Source organism: Zonotrichia albicollis, chromosome 4 (genome assembly GCF_047830755.1).
Source record: "Zonotrichia albicollis isolate bZonAlb1 chromosome 4, bZonAlb1.hap1, whole genome shotgun sequence".
Classification (NCBI taxonomy): domain Eukaryota; kingdom Metazoa; phylum Chordata; class Aves; order Passeriformes; family Passerellidae; genus Zonotrichia; species Zonotrichia albicollis.
Genome location: NC_133822.1, coordinates 44,147,047 through 44,163,589, shown reverse-complemented (window position 1 = coordinate 44,163,589; position 16,543 = coordinate 44,147,047). Strand labels below are relative to the sequence as shown.

At 36.2% G+C, this 16,543-nt stretch overlaps 1 protein-coding gene across 1 annotated transcript in view; it reads left to right on the top strand.

The window, feature by feature from the left end:
• The window catches only part of TMTC2 (transmembrane O-mannosyltransferase targeting cadherins 2), a 238,870-nt gene that overhangs the window by 154,248 nt on the left and 68,079 nt on the right, over positions 1 to 16,543 (top strand). The window contains exons 4-7 of the mRNA XM_005480653.3: positions 2,636 to 2,750; positions 11,791 to 11,876; positions 12,694 to 12,878; positions 14,467 to 14,545. Of these exons, the coding sequence (XP_005480710.2) occupies positions 2,636 to 2,750; positions 11,791 to 11,876; positions 12,694 to 12,878; positions 14,467 to 14,545 (465 nt within the window). The remainder of the gene's footprint in view (positions 1 to 2,635; positions 2,751 to 11,790; positions 11,877 to 12,693; positions 12,879 to 14,466; positions 14,546 to 16,543) is intronic.

The following is a 16,543-nucleotide window of genomic DNA, read 5'->3' as shown; positions in this document are numbered from 1 at the left end:
TAATAATTGAAGTCCTTTTTTCCCTTGAAGGTTAGTTGCATTACTTAAGACAAAGCAGGAGTGAAGTTCCTTGAGTAGCTCCTGTAGCCTCTTCTCCAAGTATGTACACCATCCTCTTTTGCTCTTGCTCATATACCAGCACCCAGGAGGACGTGGTTGCTGCAGATATTAGCTGTTCATAATTTCTAGGGTGTATGAGTATCTTCTCTACACATGTTCAATGCCGCTTCATCACCAGCCAGAGCTAGATCATTCTTCTAACTAGTTCTGTATTTAAATAGAAGTGAATTTGTTCTATCAAATTTATCTGGTTTGGATAAAGGAAAAGACCTTGGTTTTCTTGTTTCCATCAATGTTAAATGTCAGATTATCATGTTTTATGTTTGCTGTTTTCTACTATTGCCACTTCTTCTAGTGCATCACATAAGGTTAGTTATTCACAGTTTTACAAGTTTAGACAAAAGTGTAAACTGAATAAATTTAAAATTAAATAGTGTAGATTAATTATTGATTTATATTAAAAATTTGATACAGATTATTTTGCAAAATGTACATTATAATGTCTTAAGAATTATGTTGTCTTAAAAATATTGTCTTAAAAATTAAGTCAGATAACTGTTAGAACCCATTGTGTGAAATGAATTGTAGAGGAGAAACTATTACACTAACAGTGTTAACAGTGTCTTTCCAGTCTAGCAGATGAAGAGATGAACTGAATCATCCTTTTGTGCATACTTGTATTTACTGAGCTTCAGAATGGTTGGGAGTAAATAACTATGTGGCAGGAGATTGTTATCAATAGATCAAATTGTCATTTGATGTAATGCTCTGTTATGGGATGTTAGAGTGAAAACAAAAGTCCCTACAGATTATATGGAACATGCAGTTGTGGGAAACTGGATGCTCCTTTACTGCAGAAGCAAAATAAGGTTATACCTTCACAAATTAATTTAAAAAATAATATATAAGTCTGTGGTTTTCTTCCAAAGGTTAATGCCTATAGACTGGCTAGTCACTTTCATTGGTACTTCCAGACTGTTTTCTCTGTGTAAAAAGGGAAGAGTAGCTGTAAAAAAATGGGGAAATTTCAGAATTCTTCACATTTGCTAGCCAAGCATAAAAGTTGAGTGAACCTGAGAGTAGTTTTAGCAGCTATATTTCAAAATGATGGAACATTTTGTGACTTTTGTTGATTTATTGATAAATAAATATTGATAAATTATTTCTCATTAAATACTAGGCTAAAAAGAATTGACTCACAGAAGTGATAGCTCATTTTCTTATGGAAATATTGCACATATTTTCTTTGATTTACAGAATATTATGTGCTCAGTTGAATGACATGGTTTTTATGAATTCTAAATAGATTTATTAATTTTTTTCGAGCAATGACTAGTTTATTTTGCTCAGAGGAAATTCTGTATTTGCTGGTGTTTCCATCCCTGTGGTAGGATGATTCTGCAACAAACCACAGCAGCTTGGAAGTGATGCAGTTTCTAAGGAAAAAATGCCTATGTCACTTATCAACCTACATAGCAGTGTTACATTAACACTACCTTGAAATTTTACATTAGTCAGAAGTGATGCAAATTCTTGAAAAAAGAAAAGGGCTCAACTGATGTATCAGAGTTTGTTGCTACTTAAGCTGATGTTTAAGTGCATCTGGAGGGGAAAATATTCTGATACATTGTGTTTGGTGGAAAGGACACACGTCATCTTTCCATTGGTTTCTTTCATTTTTAAAAGGGGTGAAAGTAAAACTTTTTATGAAACAGCTTTGCATTTATAAGCATAATGTGTTTTTTTTTTCATGTTCACACACACTGTAATTGTATTGCCAGTTAAATTAGCTTCCTAAATTCTGAGTAGCAGAGGTCGTGTTTTCATAAAATGTTAGCTCCAATTCCTTTTATAAGTAGCTTTTGTGCCACTCAACAAAACTGCAAAGGGAACACATGTGGAGCTTGAAATATTTTTTTTTACCTAAAGTCCTCTATAGTAGGGCTATAAAAGCACATTGTGTAACATAATAAATGGTATGGAAAGGGACCAAGTATTTTTCTAGTAGAAAAAAAAATGGATTTTAGTGATCTGTGTAGTATGTTTATATCCATATGGCATATTTTTAATCCTAGTTACTTACCTAACTGTTCTTTCAATTCCTGTGTCATATGTACAATTTTAATACTTAAGTGAGGACTATGTCTACTCTGGAAAACTTTTTTGCTGTTTCGAGTCAGCAGGTTTAAAAAAAAAAAGTTAAAACTAGAAAGATGCCTCAGTTCCACATTTGACCCTGAAGATTTTTATTTATGAATGGTATGAAATAAAATTGTCCTTTCCCTTGGTTACAGTAATTTCTAGAGACATGTTTTTGTAAAAAACTTCCTTTTCCCAACTGAAAGCTGTATGCATTCAGAGTGCATGTAAATCACCTCTATGAAATGTGAGTCTCACAGTAAGATGCAGAGAACCAGAGGGTTTGGGGAAAAAAGTAACCAACCTCACCTCCTGTTCCATAAAAATAGTTCCTTTGTGGGGTTTGTCTCCCTAAGAAACTTCCTAAAACTTGCATACTCTGTCATGTGTAATTGGATTGTAGCTCTTTATGAATACTGTTTTCTCCTCTTCACAGCATGGGGTAACCTTGGAAATGTTCTCAAGAGCCAGAGCAAGATTTCTGAAGCTGAAAGCGCCTACAGAAATGCCTTGTACTACCGCAGCAACATGGCTGATATGCTTTATAATTTGTAAGTATGTGTGGCTTTCCTGGGGTTGAATTGTCTTTGAAACCTGTTGTGAAAAGACCTACTGATTTACTTGCTGGAAATGGAGATGAGGGTTTTTGTTGCTTTCTAATAGTCATTTCATTAATTGTGCTCCTTAAACTGTGGGGTTGACAGGATTTTTTCTTGGTCAACATTGTCGTGTGTTCATGTAATGGGTATGGGCAAGGTAAACTTACAAGTACCAATAGATGAGTTGTGAGCTGTAGCCCTCCATCTGTTTGAGACTCAATTAAATAGTGAGGTGTTATTTAGACTTCTTTTTCAAGTCTGAATAACACTTGGTGAGCAGAGTGGGTGTAAGCATTTCTAAGCATAGACAAATACCCTTCCGTTAGCTCCAGAGGTCTGAAATGTTAAAACAGCAAATTACTTTTCTCCTGTGACTGACTTCAGAGCAGCATAGGTTACATAAAGTTTAATTACTTGAACCCTGTTGTAGGTGAGTAAGAGGATAAATAACATGAGCATCAAAATAATTACTCATCAGGGGAAAAGATTTCCCATCTCATTAATGTACCAAATCACGAAGATGGAAGCGAGCCCCATGCCAAGCTTCGTGCTGAGGTGGGATGGTGCCGCGTGTTCCATGGGGAGGGACTGATTCCTGGCTATCCCAGCTGGGCACCCCGCTCAGCACTGCTTATCCTTCCTGCCCCTCCTGCCATGACCCAGCCAGCACAAGCTCCAGAGCTGAGCTCTGCTGCACCACAGGCTGGTCACCTCCACTAGCCATATGCTCTTGTTTCGTGATGTGTGTGGAGGACAGAATCCTGTGACTGCCATTCCATAGGTGGCTTTTGGAAGATAATACCCTGCATGCAGCAGAAAAATGTGTCTGTAGGATACACAAAAATGTGCAAAAGCTGCATTCAAATAGTAAGCCTCTTCAGATAAATCAATCAATTAAAAAATAATGTTCTGCCTGTAAGTACAGTTTAAAATGAGTGCTTATAATATGTGAAAATGAAGTTTATCGTAATAGTATTTTTTACTAATTTTTTCCTTGTTTAAAAAGGAAGAAGTTGACCATTTCATTAATTTGCCATGCAGATAAGCAAATCAATTGATGAAACTCAAAATAATTTAATGATAGAATTTATTTTCCAGAATGAAATCTGTGTTTCATAATATGTGTGTTTTTGCTAATCATTTAGTTACACAAATACATGTATATGCAGCATTTCCCTCTCTGTAAGGCAATGAGGAGTATGAAAAACATATTTTCAAGAGGAAACTTCTGCACACATATAAAAAATAACTTCTGAACACAGCGGAAGATTGTAGGAAAAAGAGTGACAAGATTGATACATGTATATTTCCTATATGCTATTCGTTTTGAAGGTGAAAATTATAACTATTAAATTTTTTGTATGCCTGTACAGTACTTTTGTCTCTTACTGTGTTGTAGAGAGAAGCTGAAGTTAATACCAGGGTAAGAAGAGGAAAGGGGGCTGGATGATAAAGACAGGGACATAAAAGAAATCAGACTTCAGTCTTTTCACTATTCTCAGAATAAGCTGCTAGTCTTCCAGTTTTCCATTGATCCACAAAATATATGTCTATAAACCTTCATCTCTGTTTTTGAACAGAGGAGTTTTTGAAATTCTACTGAATTTTTGTGGAAGGATTTTAACAAAAATGCTGGTTGGAATATATAGGGCATAAGAAGTGAAGTTTAATTCTTAGCCTTTCTACTGCTACATTGAATACAATAGAATCCCTTAGTTTTTAAACAAGCTTTACAAAACCTTCAATTATTTAACAGTAGTTAAAAAAGCTTGCATCATGTTTTTCTTTTTGTAGGCTTTGTCAGTGTTGGATGCTTCAATATCCAGCATGAAAAATTGATGGTAAATGAAGTGTCCTTTGATAGTACACAAATGAATCAATTCTTTTAAGCACAAACTCTCCAGAGCTCCTTTGCAAGTTAAACCCATCCTTGGCATGTAGTTCTGTGGGAGCCTTTCACAAAAATCCTTTCTAATGGAAAATGTGTCTTAAATGTGCTTACAAGAGGCCAGTCAGTTTTGCTGTTTCTAGTTTTCAGTATGTGCCTTTGAAACTAATATAATCACTCCATAGAACTTCAGGAAAAAAGTATCTTTATAGTTATTTAGAAGCACTGTATGTGTTTCACATGGCCATTATTGTTTCTAAGCACCTGTGCCTTGGTATTTGATGCAAATTAATTGGCATGTGCAGCTCATTGTTCACTCATACCAGTAACAAATCCAAGTGCTCTCTGCTGAAGAACCAATTATTAAGGTTTAACTCACAATTTTAATGGATAACAATCAAAGAGAGAAGCTGCATAAGCAGAAGCTCTTGATCTCTTCACTTCTTTTTCAATAAATTGAAATGTGAGATTTGTTTAGAAGTTGACTACTAATACATTAACATCCAAAGAATTTAACAGACTAGATGAATGGCTGAATCTAGTGCTGTATTTTTGGTTTTTGGCTTTTACCTTATGGCTCTGAGTTACAGCTGCTTTTGCCATTTAAAGAAATTTAAAATGCATTAATACATAACTACATAATTTACATTTGAAGGTTTGCCTGATTATGAACATCTTATATTTGTGTTCTCAGTGCTATGTAGTTCTGGTGATTTCAACTAAATTTCATAGGGTAGTAAATCAGCAAAAAATGACCTTTCTTTGTTTTTTGTTTTACTGTGAAAACCATATATTTTAATACTGTAAAGTACCAAGGACAGAGCTGTAGAGAAATTATAGCTTATTCTTTCAAACAAGTTCAGTAGATTAAAAACAAGCTATTTTAGTTTGCTTTGGTTTTTCAGTCTTTGTTACTTTATAATTGTTAGCTAAAGCTTATGGGGTATTTTGTATTGTTTCAAATTGCTTACAGTTAGTGTCTAAAGTAAAATTCTTTACCAATTAAAAGACAATTTTGTATTTATTATTTCACTTGTTTTTAGGCCTGGCTCTGTTTTGAGTATTCTTTTCTCATCCATGTTACCTTGAGTTTCTCATGTGATTATAAGGATGTTCTCAATCTGACATAGATATTGGATATTCCTTTAAAATTATGCTGATTACTTGAAATGTTGTAATTTTGGAGTATACAGTGCCCTATAAAAGAATAATTTCTAGCAATCAGCTGTCCTCTTGCTTCTCTCCTGAAGTATCTCATTTTGCCTGTACTGATATAGGACTGTGTGTATAAGTTCATTATTCAAATAATTTATTTTCTTTTAATTAGAAATAATAATTTCCATAAACTTTACATTGGAAAACTTAGGGTATTGTATCAATAAATGTTGAATTTTTTGATGTCTCATTTAGAAATTTCAGCTGCTATTGCAGACTACCTATCCTAGAAATTCTAGGATTGCAGTGTTTTACAGGAAAAGTTTAACTCTGTATCCTTAGGTAAAAATCAATATAAGCAAAATTCTTCCTTCTCTGTTGTTGTTAGGCCTTATATGTTGGAAAATGTGTTCCCTGCCTTTTAAGGGTACTGGCATAAAAAATTCCTTATTGGAGACAAAAAACTCTAAAAGCAGGCTGACATACAAACCTGAACCGTGCTGAACTGTGGTTGAACCTTTCCAAGACAAAGTTCCTGCAGCAACCACCTAGTAGGAAACAGGTCAAGGTTATGGTTCCTCTTCCTTGATAGACCAGAAGTTTTAATCATTCAGGATGTTGAGTTAAAAAGCAAAGAGGATGTGTCATCTGGTGTCTAAGTACTTGATTATTGTTTTTCTCAGCTATGAATGCAAACTGGTTGCAAACCTGTTTGGAATTAATCTCTGCTTTGCCAGCTACTTCTTTCTCCGTCAAAGACAGCAGCTAAAATGTGCATCTTGCTGTAACCAAAGATGTCTTGATAAAATCTTGCTGTGTTGTCAGACTGGCTCTTGAGGTAGCACCCAAAGGTCACTTAGGTGACTGGTGGCTTCCTGCTGTGCAATGTAGGGCCTATGTGAAGCACAGATAGTTTTCAAAGTTATATTGAGAGGTGAAAGGCATTCAATAACCTAGCTATTCAATTACATGTCTCAATATTTCAAATTTTGTGGGCACTTAACAGTCCTTACATAAACTTCCACCATTTTATAAAATTAGGAAAATAATGGTTTGTGTCTGCCATTCAGTTTCAAAAAAGACCCCTCTTGTAGGAAGTTCTGTTCAGCTCTCTGTCTATATTGACTGCTGGGGCACATGAAAGGGAATGGGCATCTGGTTTGAGGACTGCAGACACAGCACAGCACTGCCCATTGCCCAGAGGAGTGAGAAAGGCAGGAGCCGTGCTATTCCTCCTCCTCATAGTGGCCCTCCCTCTGTCAAGGTAATAGGGGTTGTGCAAGTTGATGTTGTCCTGAAAGGGTAGTATTCCCAACCAAACTGTACCAGTAACAGAAAAAAAAAAGGGACAATATTTGCTGACCAATTTGCATTGCAATTGGGAAGCTCTTCCCCAGATCTGGGAGAACATAACAGCTTTACTGCGCTGTCTGAAAGATTAGACGTTGTTTTGGGAGTGATTGTTTAGTTTTTTGGGGGGAGGGGGGGCTTTTTTACTAGGGGAGGGAGTGATAGATTACTTAGTGAGTTCTGCAAAGAAAGTGATTATTCTCTGTATGTTTGGGCTCTTATTGATTAAAAATTATGTTTTGTGGTAGCATCCATACCTACCTTTCTACCCACTAGTCTTGCAAATGACAGTGAAAGAGTTGCCTTAGGCAAAGCAGATCCACTCTTGCTGTGTGATGGGAGACACATCTGTGTAGGGAATAACAGAAGATTTTCTTTCATTCCTTTCTTTGTTTGCCAGTGCAGCATTTAGGTATATAGTCTTCTGTAGATAATCCCACCTGAAATCAGTGGGATGAATGTAACTTGAGGCACGGAAGAGCTGCAGTCATGGCAAAGTAATAGCTAACACAGGCCCTGTATTAGTTGTTAGAAACCAGTAAACAAAATTGATTACACAGTTTCAATGTTGTACCTGGGCTGAAAATGTTATAAATATTTCACTAACACATGTTTACTTTTATAGTTGCAGTTTCTGTGGATTGTACTTGGCCAATTTATGCCAGTTTTAGTCACTGAGGAGTTTGCTTTGTAAGCAGACCAGCTGACTAGAGTAGGACTACCAACAGGAAGAAATTCTTATGAAACTTGTAAAAGAACATAGGCCATCTACTGCTTATTTCTATTCTGTGACTGCCTTCTGGTCTCTGAAAACATTTTGGGGCCGTTAATATTTAGTGACTTTCGGTCAAAGCCAAAGCAGAGTAGGAAGACAGGAAGATTTTTCATTGTTGGTGAAACAAGATAGGTAGAAGTTGGCAGCTAAAGAATTCAGGAAGGTTGCAAACAACTCATTTAGGGGGAGGTGTTTTCCTGCATGAACTAAATGAGCAATTCTGTGTACAGAAATGATGTGCATAATTTCCAGATAGTCAGAATGTGCTCCTCATTTTTTTTCTTTTATTTTTCCTCCTATTTAAAAAACAGGATTCTGAGCCACTTCCTAAGTCACTTGGAGAAGTTTGCTACTCCTGCAAGCAGTCAGCACATATCCTCCATTTCATAAATGATTAACACTCCATGTAAAAGTATCTGGAAGTAATGCAAGCAAAAAATAATCCTGTTGTAAAGTTCCAGAATCTTGCTATTTATTATAGTTAGAACTTGTCTCCTAATTAATTCTAAATTAATTCATGAACAGTTTAAAACTGTCCACTGTGTGTCCTACTTTTTAAGTAGCTTTTTCTTTTCCCAATAATTTTATTTTTATGTATTTCGCAGAATCAAAGAGCGTGTAATGTTGGAAGGGACCACAGTGGGTCATCTGGTCCAACCTCCCTGCTCCAGCAGGGTCATCCCAGAGCACATGGCACAGGATTGTGTCCATACAATTTCTAAATATCTCCAGTGAGGGAGACTCCACAACCTCTGTGAACAATCTGTTCCAGTGTGTGATCAGCTTCCTCATGTTCACTTATTCTTTCACAGTACTTGTCTTACTGAACTATAGGAGCCATGTCTTTCCAGTTCTGTCAGTGAACCATCTTTGCACAGAAGTTGCATATTTCATTTAACATCTTCATTTGTCTGCCTTACAACTGGGAACATGAGCTGGAGAGAATAAAAAGTTTTGGAAGTATCAACTTGAAGCAGCTGTTCCTGCATTTTGGTTTTTTATTGTGGGGGCATTTTGGTGGTTAGGTTTTTTTATTCAGTTAATTTGGCATTTTTAGTAACTGTAGAAAGTTAAAGGGGCCAGAAAGGCTTTAAGGTCTTCATCCAAGTTTATCACTGGAACTTACTCTTTTGAATCAAGCATGCTTACTTCAAGGATGTCCTTTCTTTTGTTCATCCTTGAGTAAGGAAAAAGGAAGTCTTTCTGTCTTTGTAACCGCAAAAGTTAGGTACGTGCTCAACGTGTCTCAGTTGCTCTGCTCCAACTCTGGCTTATGTCCAGTGCTTCTCACTGTATTGATGTCTTTGTTCTCCCCTTTGCCAAAAATCTCTGAGGAGGAGTTATCATTTGACATTTGAGCAAATAAGCAAAATGCATGTCAGGAACAGGTCTGCTCCTGGCTGTGGCGGACGCTTGCTTATACAGCCAAGTGCCCTGGCATGGGGAGGGTGAGATACTGGAGTCTGCAGTGCCTGCAAGGGGTGAACTGCAGCTCAGGATGTTCTTCCACTGCATCTAGAGAAGTCAGCTTTTTCCTGACTTAGTTTAACCTCAGACTAGAACTGGACACTCATAAATGTAGTAATGTTTGTACTGCCATAAGCTACAGTGAAAACTAGTGATCAGTCAGGACCAATTTCACAAGGAGAAGAGGCAGTTTCATGCCTTGGTAAGATTATATTCTTCTCTTTCTTCTCCCAAACTCCTAAGAAATACAAATAAAACACTAATTATTAGGTGAAATTCAGCACTCAGTTCTTCATCTGAGCTGCTTGGGTTATATATATGAGAGAGAGGAGAGAGAGACACATGCTGACAGACTGACAGTTAATGGAACAGCTTTTAAAAGAAAAACATCTTTTGGAAGAGAAGCTTAAAAAAATCCCACCTCAGAGTTTCAAGTCATAAATCAAAAGTGTTAATATCAGAACATGTAGTGAATGCAAAAGATTAATTTTTAATAATTGCAAATAAAAGTTCTTTTAATCACAAAACCACAAGTGTTATACACTTACCGAAGTAATTTGTTTTGGTGAAATTAACCAATTGCTGTATTACTTCTCTCAATATGTTACATTATTTATTCCAGAATTAAAATAAGAATGGAATTTCTTAGATAAATTGTTTCAAAATTGTATGTGAGAATGTTTTTGCTTTTTAAAAAATTAAGAAGCAGGTTAAATGTCAGACAATGCATCTCATTTTTTTCTCTTAATTCTTCTGCTGTCAGTAGCAAACAGGCTCAAAATATCATAATCAATCTTCCTTGAAGTAAGTGTATAAAAATGTTTACAGTAAAGAAAATTCAGCTTCTAGAAAATTGAGAAAATGTTATTTCTGTCCTGATAATTATACCTCTTGCCATTTGCAAGATATTTGACAGTAGTTACAGACCTTTGTACCATTCAAAAAATATCCTGAATCAATTCCTTCATTTCTTACTTTACTGCAAGTATGTACATGTAACTTCTGTTAATAATAAAAATTATTTGCTACCGAATCTGAAGTTAATTGGGAAACAGTTTCAAAGTGAGGTCATGTGATACTGATAGGACAGTATAGAAGAAAAGGAAGTATAGAAGAAAAAGAGGATATATTTCTCAATTCTGTTAAATCCTAACCCAGTGACAAGAAGGAAACAACTTAGATGGTGGCTACTTAAGCTCCCTTCTCTTTTCATCCCTTGAAGTTCACTGGTTTAATTAAAAATGTTTTCCTGACATGTTAAAGGGAAATAAAATCTCTGATTTGAGACTGGAGATAAAATAATTCCAAGCTCTTTGCAATTCTAAGAGCTATCAGCAGATAAAAGCATAGAGGAAGAAAAGAAAATTGCTCCAGGTTAGGGAAACTACAAATAAATATGGTGCCACTTCCACCTTAGAGGAAGAGCTGTGTTAAGCTGTGCTTTCCTGGATATTTTGAGTTATATGACAAGTGATGTTTACTCCTGGATACTGAGGTCTGAGTCTCCATTCTGAAATGACTGATTTTTAAGGATTTTTAAAATAATTCTGGTTTTAATATATTTGTATATGGTCTTTTTCATTCTTCTGAAATTTTGGAAAACTCTAATGCTTTGGGCCTTCATTTAAGCATACAGTGTACATTCATGTCATTGAGGTCCAGAAAACCTCTCAGAAATGTGTGGGTAGCTGGTATAAATCATAATTCGCAAGGATGTTTATCTTAAATGCTAAATTAAAGCCTATCTATTATGAAACTGGAAATATTCAGTATAATTTTTAATACTTCTTCAGTTAATAATTTGTTCAGAGTATAAAGAAGACAGGAAAAAACAGAACGGTTGCAGGTGCTGAGCTGTATAGTGAATAATCTAGTGAAATTGCTCAACAAGAGGAGTCCTTAACATAGCAATGGGCTATGTGCTGGGTGCTTAACTTTGTCCTGCATTTGGAAAAGAATTGCTTATTTCAGGTCAAGACAAGATGCCTGACTAATCATTAATGACTTACACACACCTTCACCATATTCTACCCACTTTAAAAAGTCTTTCAGGCTAACATTTTCTCGACTGAGTAAATTAATCTCCTGGCTTCCAAGAAAGCCAAAATTATTCTGTTTAACATCTGCTTTGTTAAAGCCATATGGATGCATCTGGTGTCTATGAATTCATCTTTATATATGGAATAACTCTCACATGGAACTGTTAGTGAGTGCTTGTATCTCAGTAAGCATATTTTTCTTTGTTACCCAAGTTTTGTTTTCAGTATTTGTTTTCAAGTTACTCTTTGTAGTAACCTCACACCTCACTCTCTCTTTTCTTTTTCTTTTTTTTTTTCCTTTTTTTTCCCCTTATACAGAGGATTACTACTTCAGGAAAACAGCAGGTTTTCAGAGGCATTGCATTACTATAAACTGGCAATTGGTAGCAGACCCACACTAGCTTGTAAGTATTTTGACTCTACAAGCTTGTATAATATTGACTATAGCTTTCATAGAAAATTTTCCTCCTCTTTAATAATGCTTTCTTTTTTTTTTCAGAAGCTTTTCAGTCAGAAAGCCAAAGGTGAAATTGTGCCCTTGATAGCAAGTGTTTATTAGTAAACAACTATATTTAATGTGGTACAAGTAAGAAGCAGATGATATATTAACACTCAGCAGCCCTACTAGAACTTAAAATGTTTCTGATCTGGGGTGTTGAGTCAGAGACACTACTGCCCAAGTTTTCAGGCTCCTGTTTTCTGTTTCTTACAGCCAGTCCCTGATATTAATATGAGTGAATAATATAAATATTTTTTTCTTTCTTGCCTGGGAAAAATGGCAAATAATCATTCAAGTGTTGCCAGTAACAGGTTCCAAATTAAAGTGGTGCTATTTGAGATGGCTGAGAATTTTGTACCTTCAGTATTAATTGTCTCTGTATGTATATATGTTTTTATGTATATTTTTTGTAGCACTTCAAACAGTGGTGCTGTATGCTTTATACAGTCCTAAAAAGAGGAACTAAATGGAACACTCTGCCTAACCAGTGATTCCTTCCCTCCTTACTTTATAGTCACCTCCTTTCTTCCTTGTCTCTGAGCTTCTACTTTTTATATATTCACATATGTTACATGTTCACACTCACACCAATGAGTCATCTGTGTTATTCAAACACCAAATTAGATAACCGTGGGATCTCTACCAGATACTACTTAGAATTGAAACAGTAGGTAAAGCATAATAGAACTCCATTCAAATAAAGCATTTTTCCCTCTTCACAGCTGCATATCTAAATACTGGTATCATCCTGATGAACCAAGGGAAGACAGAGGAAGCCAGGAGGACTTTTGTGAAGTGTTCAGAGATCCCTGATGAAAATCTGAAAGATCCTCATGCTCACAAAAGCTCTGTTACCAGCTGTCTTTATAACTTAGGAAAACTTTTTCATGAACAAGGACACTATGAGGTAAGACTCCAGATTTCTATGTAATATATTCATAAAACTTGGATATACAAATAGTACATACTGCTTCCACCCAGACTTTCAAAATATATCACATACATGTACTGGTTGAATTTCACCAGATCAAGATTAGCATGGTCTACAGAGAATATTTGTTCTCTACAGCCACTGGTGTAATGCTATTAATTAGCAGTGTGATGTTCTCACATCAGAGTCAGCGTTAGCAGTGCTCACATCTGATATGTGCTAGTTCATTGGTTTTGGCTTTGTACCCGTAGCTGGTATGCAAGGATAAAGCCTGATTAAACCTGACTGAAGGCCAGTTGACCTAAAGTGTAGAGGCATTATAATTCAAAACACAGTAAGTCCATCTTTAGCTGGAAAAGTGCAATTATGCTTGCATTTAAGTCTCTAAAAATAAGACCCTGTTGAAATAATTTAGCAGTGATTAAAAACATCCCACTGTGTGTTATTTTCAGATAACTTGACCTCAGTGCTAAAGTGGGTTGGATGTTTTTAATGTAACAATAAACTGCACCCAAGCCATCCCATCTCATTTACACATGCAACTGTGACTGTTGTGATTCCTCTCCATTTTCCCTGATGAACTTAACTGAAACTAGACATTCACTTGAGGTTTGACCTTTAGCAGTATTTGAAAGAAGTTAATTCTCTCTTGGCATTGTCAGGCATACTTCAGAACAGGAGTTGTGAGTGCTTTTGATCCGTGTAAAGTGTTCTTGACCATGACAGTTATGTCAGCTGTTTAAGATCAGGCATGCAGAAGCTGGACAGATTCCCTGTCATCTGTCTGCTGCATCCAGCTCTGTCTGATGGAATTACTAATTGGTTAAAATACAGACAGCTAATGCATCTATACAGAGAAGAGACCAGCAGCATGTTGTCTACACAGCTTATAGAGCGTAGAGTTGAAGTTCAATACCTGCAAGATACAAGAGCTTTCAGGAATGTAAAACTTCAGATTTCTTCTTGGCTGCTTTCTTGCAGCCTTCATAAGCTGTGACTGTTTGGTGCAGAGCAAACAGACTGACCAGCCAGCATCCAAAGTGGGGAATGAATGGTAATTCAAGGAACAGCATATTTGAAAAGGGATTCCAGTTTTGGGTTTCTTGACTTCATAGTGCATCTCATCCGTTCTGTGGAGCAGGCTTCAGTTTGTTATTATATGGCAGTAGACAATGATTTCTTTATTTTTAGGTCACTTAGTGTAGTTAATCATCAGAATGTCCTTTGTCTGCAGATCAATAATACCCCATATTCTTCCACAGCCTATTGAATTTTATGTTTATAAACTCATCAGTCATTAAGAGGTATAAAAAAAAGTCCTTCTTAGTTTTGCCTGTAAAAAAGTTGCAATATTAGAACTAGCTTGATTTCTTGTCTATAAGTCTCACTGAATTTGGTAAAATTCAGGTAAAAAAGGAGAAATTTTGTACTTTCTGTGGCATTTTTGATGCTGATGTGTTTTCCCTGCATCTTTCATTTGGGGAACAAAGATAGTTTGGTTTTACTTTATATATGAAAGGATGCTTTTTAAGTTGGTGTTTTCCCACTGTGTGTTTCTTTTCAGGAGGCCCTAACAGTTTACAAAGAAGCAATACAGAAAATGCCGAGGCAGTTTGCACCACAGAGCCTATATAACATGATGGGTAAGTGATTGTTAGTGCTTCAGAATGATATTTGAGGCTTTAGGGTGAAACAAAATACCTTTTCCAGGTAAATGGTGCTCAAATTAATGAGCTAATAAAACCCAAAAATATAACTTCAGTACAAGCCAAAATAGGTTCAGAGCTTAAATGCCAGCAACTGCAGTGCAGGATAAGGTACAATAAATGATGAGACTGTTAGACACTGGATGCCCTTAGGAGTGTCAATGTAGCAGTTCTACATTTAGAATGCCTGGCTTAGTATTTTTCTTGGTCTCCAGAATCTCTCATACACTACTTTGGAGGCCTCATGTGCCCACCTGTGTATGGGTCTTAGACATTGAAATGACTTGTAAACCAACAAGGTGTTCAAACAGACCCACAGAAATAGTTGTAGTTTTCTTTTAGGTTGTGCCAAAAAGTTATTTCCAGCTGATATACTATAGTTTAGATGCCTACATCAATGAGAGAATTCTTCTTATTTTTCTTACAGGATCAACTATTTGTCCTTCAAAATTTTAGAAGTCCTTTGAGTACTGCAAAAAACTGTCAATTTATCTGTGAGGTGTTTCTTGTTTAACCTCAGTTTCTCATATTCTTCATTGCATTTTTATGTGGGATACATTAAACAGATAAAAGAAAGAAGATAATATGAATTATTACTTCTAGTACTCAGATCTGAAAACAAGAGGGCTGGTTCTTATTGTTCCCAAGATGCTTGTAAGTGGAATTCTCTCTCAAAGCTCATGTGTTTCTGCTAAGCACCCTCAGTATTTGGCCCAGTACTGTCTTGTTTGGGATAGAAAACAATGTAAGAATCTTTACTTTGAAGTAGTTGAAAGTGGAGCAATTAAAAATATCTGTGGAAACAATTAGGATCAACAGGAAGCATATGGGGTTTGGTGTGGTTCCCCCATCAATGCCTCGTATACAAGGGAATGTATTGATTGAGACCAATTGCTTTTACACAGTTGTTGACTACTTATTCAGGAAAGGCATCTTTGATTAATACCTTACAATTATTGGGGCACAGATATAAGTAAAATTGTAGTTGTAGCTGATGCTGTATGTTTGAAAAATGTAAATGCTAGATTAAGTAGTTCTCTTGCCACAGTGACAAAGTATCTAATGTCAGTCTAAACTCTTTCTTAGCAGTTCATACAGTTCCAATGGAGTTACTTCTCCCTGAACACTAAGCTTTACCAGATTGGTGCGAATGGCTAAAATCCATAAATTACACTAATTGATTATTACATATACTTTTGTTCATTGTCAGTCTATTGTTTTATCAGTTTTATTGATCAGCATTTGCTGATCAATTTGGTGGTGGTATCAACAGTCACCTCTGTGTGAATCAAACCTCTGCTTACTATTGGTGTCCTATAGTGACTGCTGAAATACTGCAGTGCTTCAGCAAATTCTCTGAAGTTTGACTGCCCTCTTTAGTGTAGATATGTTTTTCATAATTCTGATAAAAGTGTTCCTCAGAATACAAAATTGGAACACATAAACCAGTGCTGTTTCTAGCATGTAATGCTTGTCCTCTTGCAGAGCAGGCTTTTGCTACCCTTTTTCTTTTCCAATGAATAGAAGCTACCCTTAAAACCACTATGACCTATAAGTTTCTCCAGATTTTTCTTTTTTTTTGGCTGTTTTTTTAGGTTCAGGAGGCTTTTCTCAATTTCCTTTGTAAGCACAGTCTGTGATGTCCAAGTTCACTCTGTTCCTCGGGTTTGCATTTTTTAACTCACAAAACCACAAAGACTAGCTCAGTCCTTTGCCCAGGCTGGCTCCTGCTAAACTTCCTCCCTTCTCTCCCAAGCCCATACTCTGGCTTGTGCTTCCTTTAGCCTGCTGCCAGCACTTCGTGGATGTCCTGGTGGCATAACAAGACATGGTCAACTGAGTGTACCTTAGCTCCTTGTGGAGCTCTGAGAATTTCAAATTAGCATTAACATAGCTCATATTTGTATTTTGGTTGCTGTTGTGATGGCAGCTTTT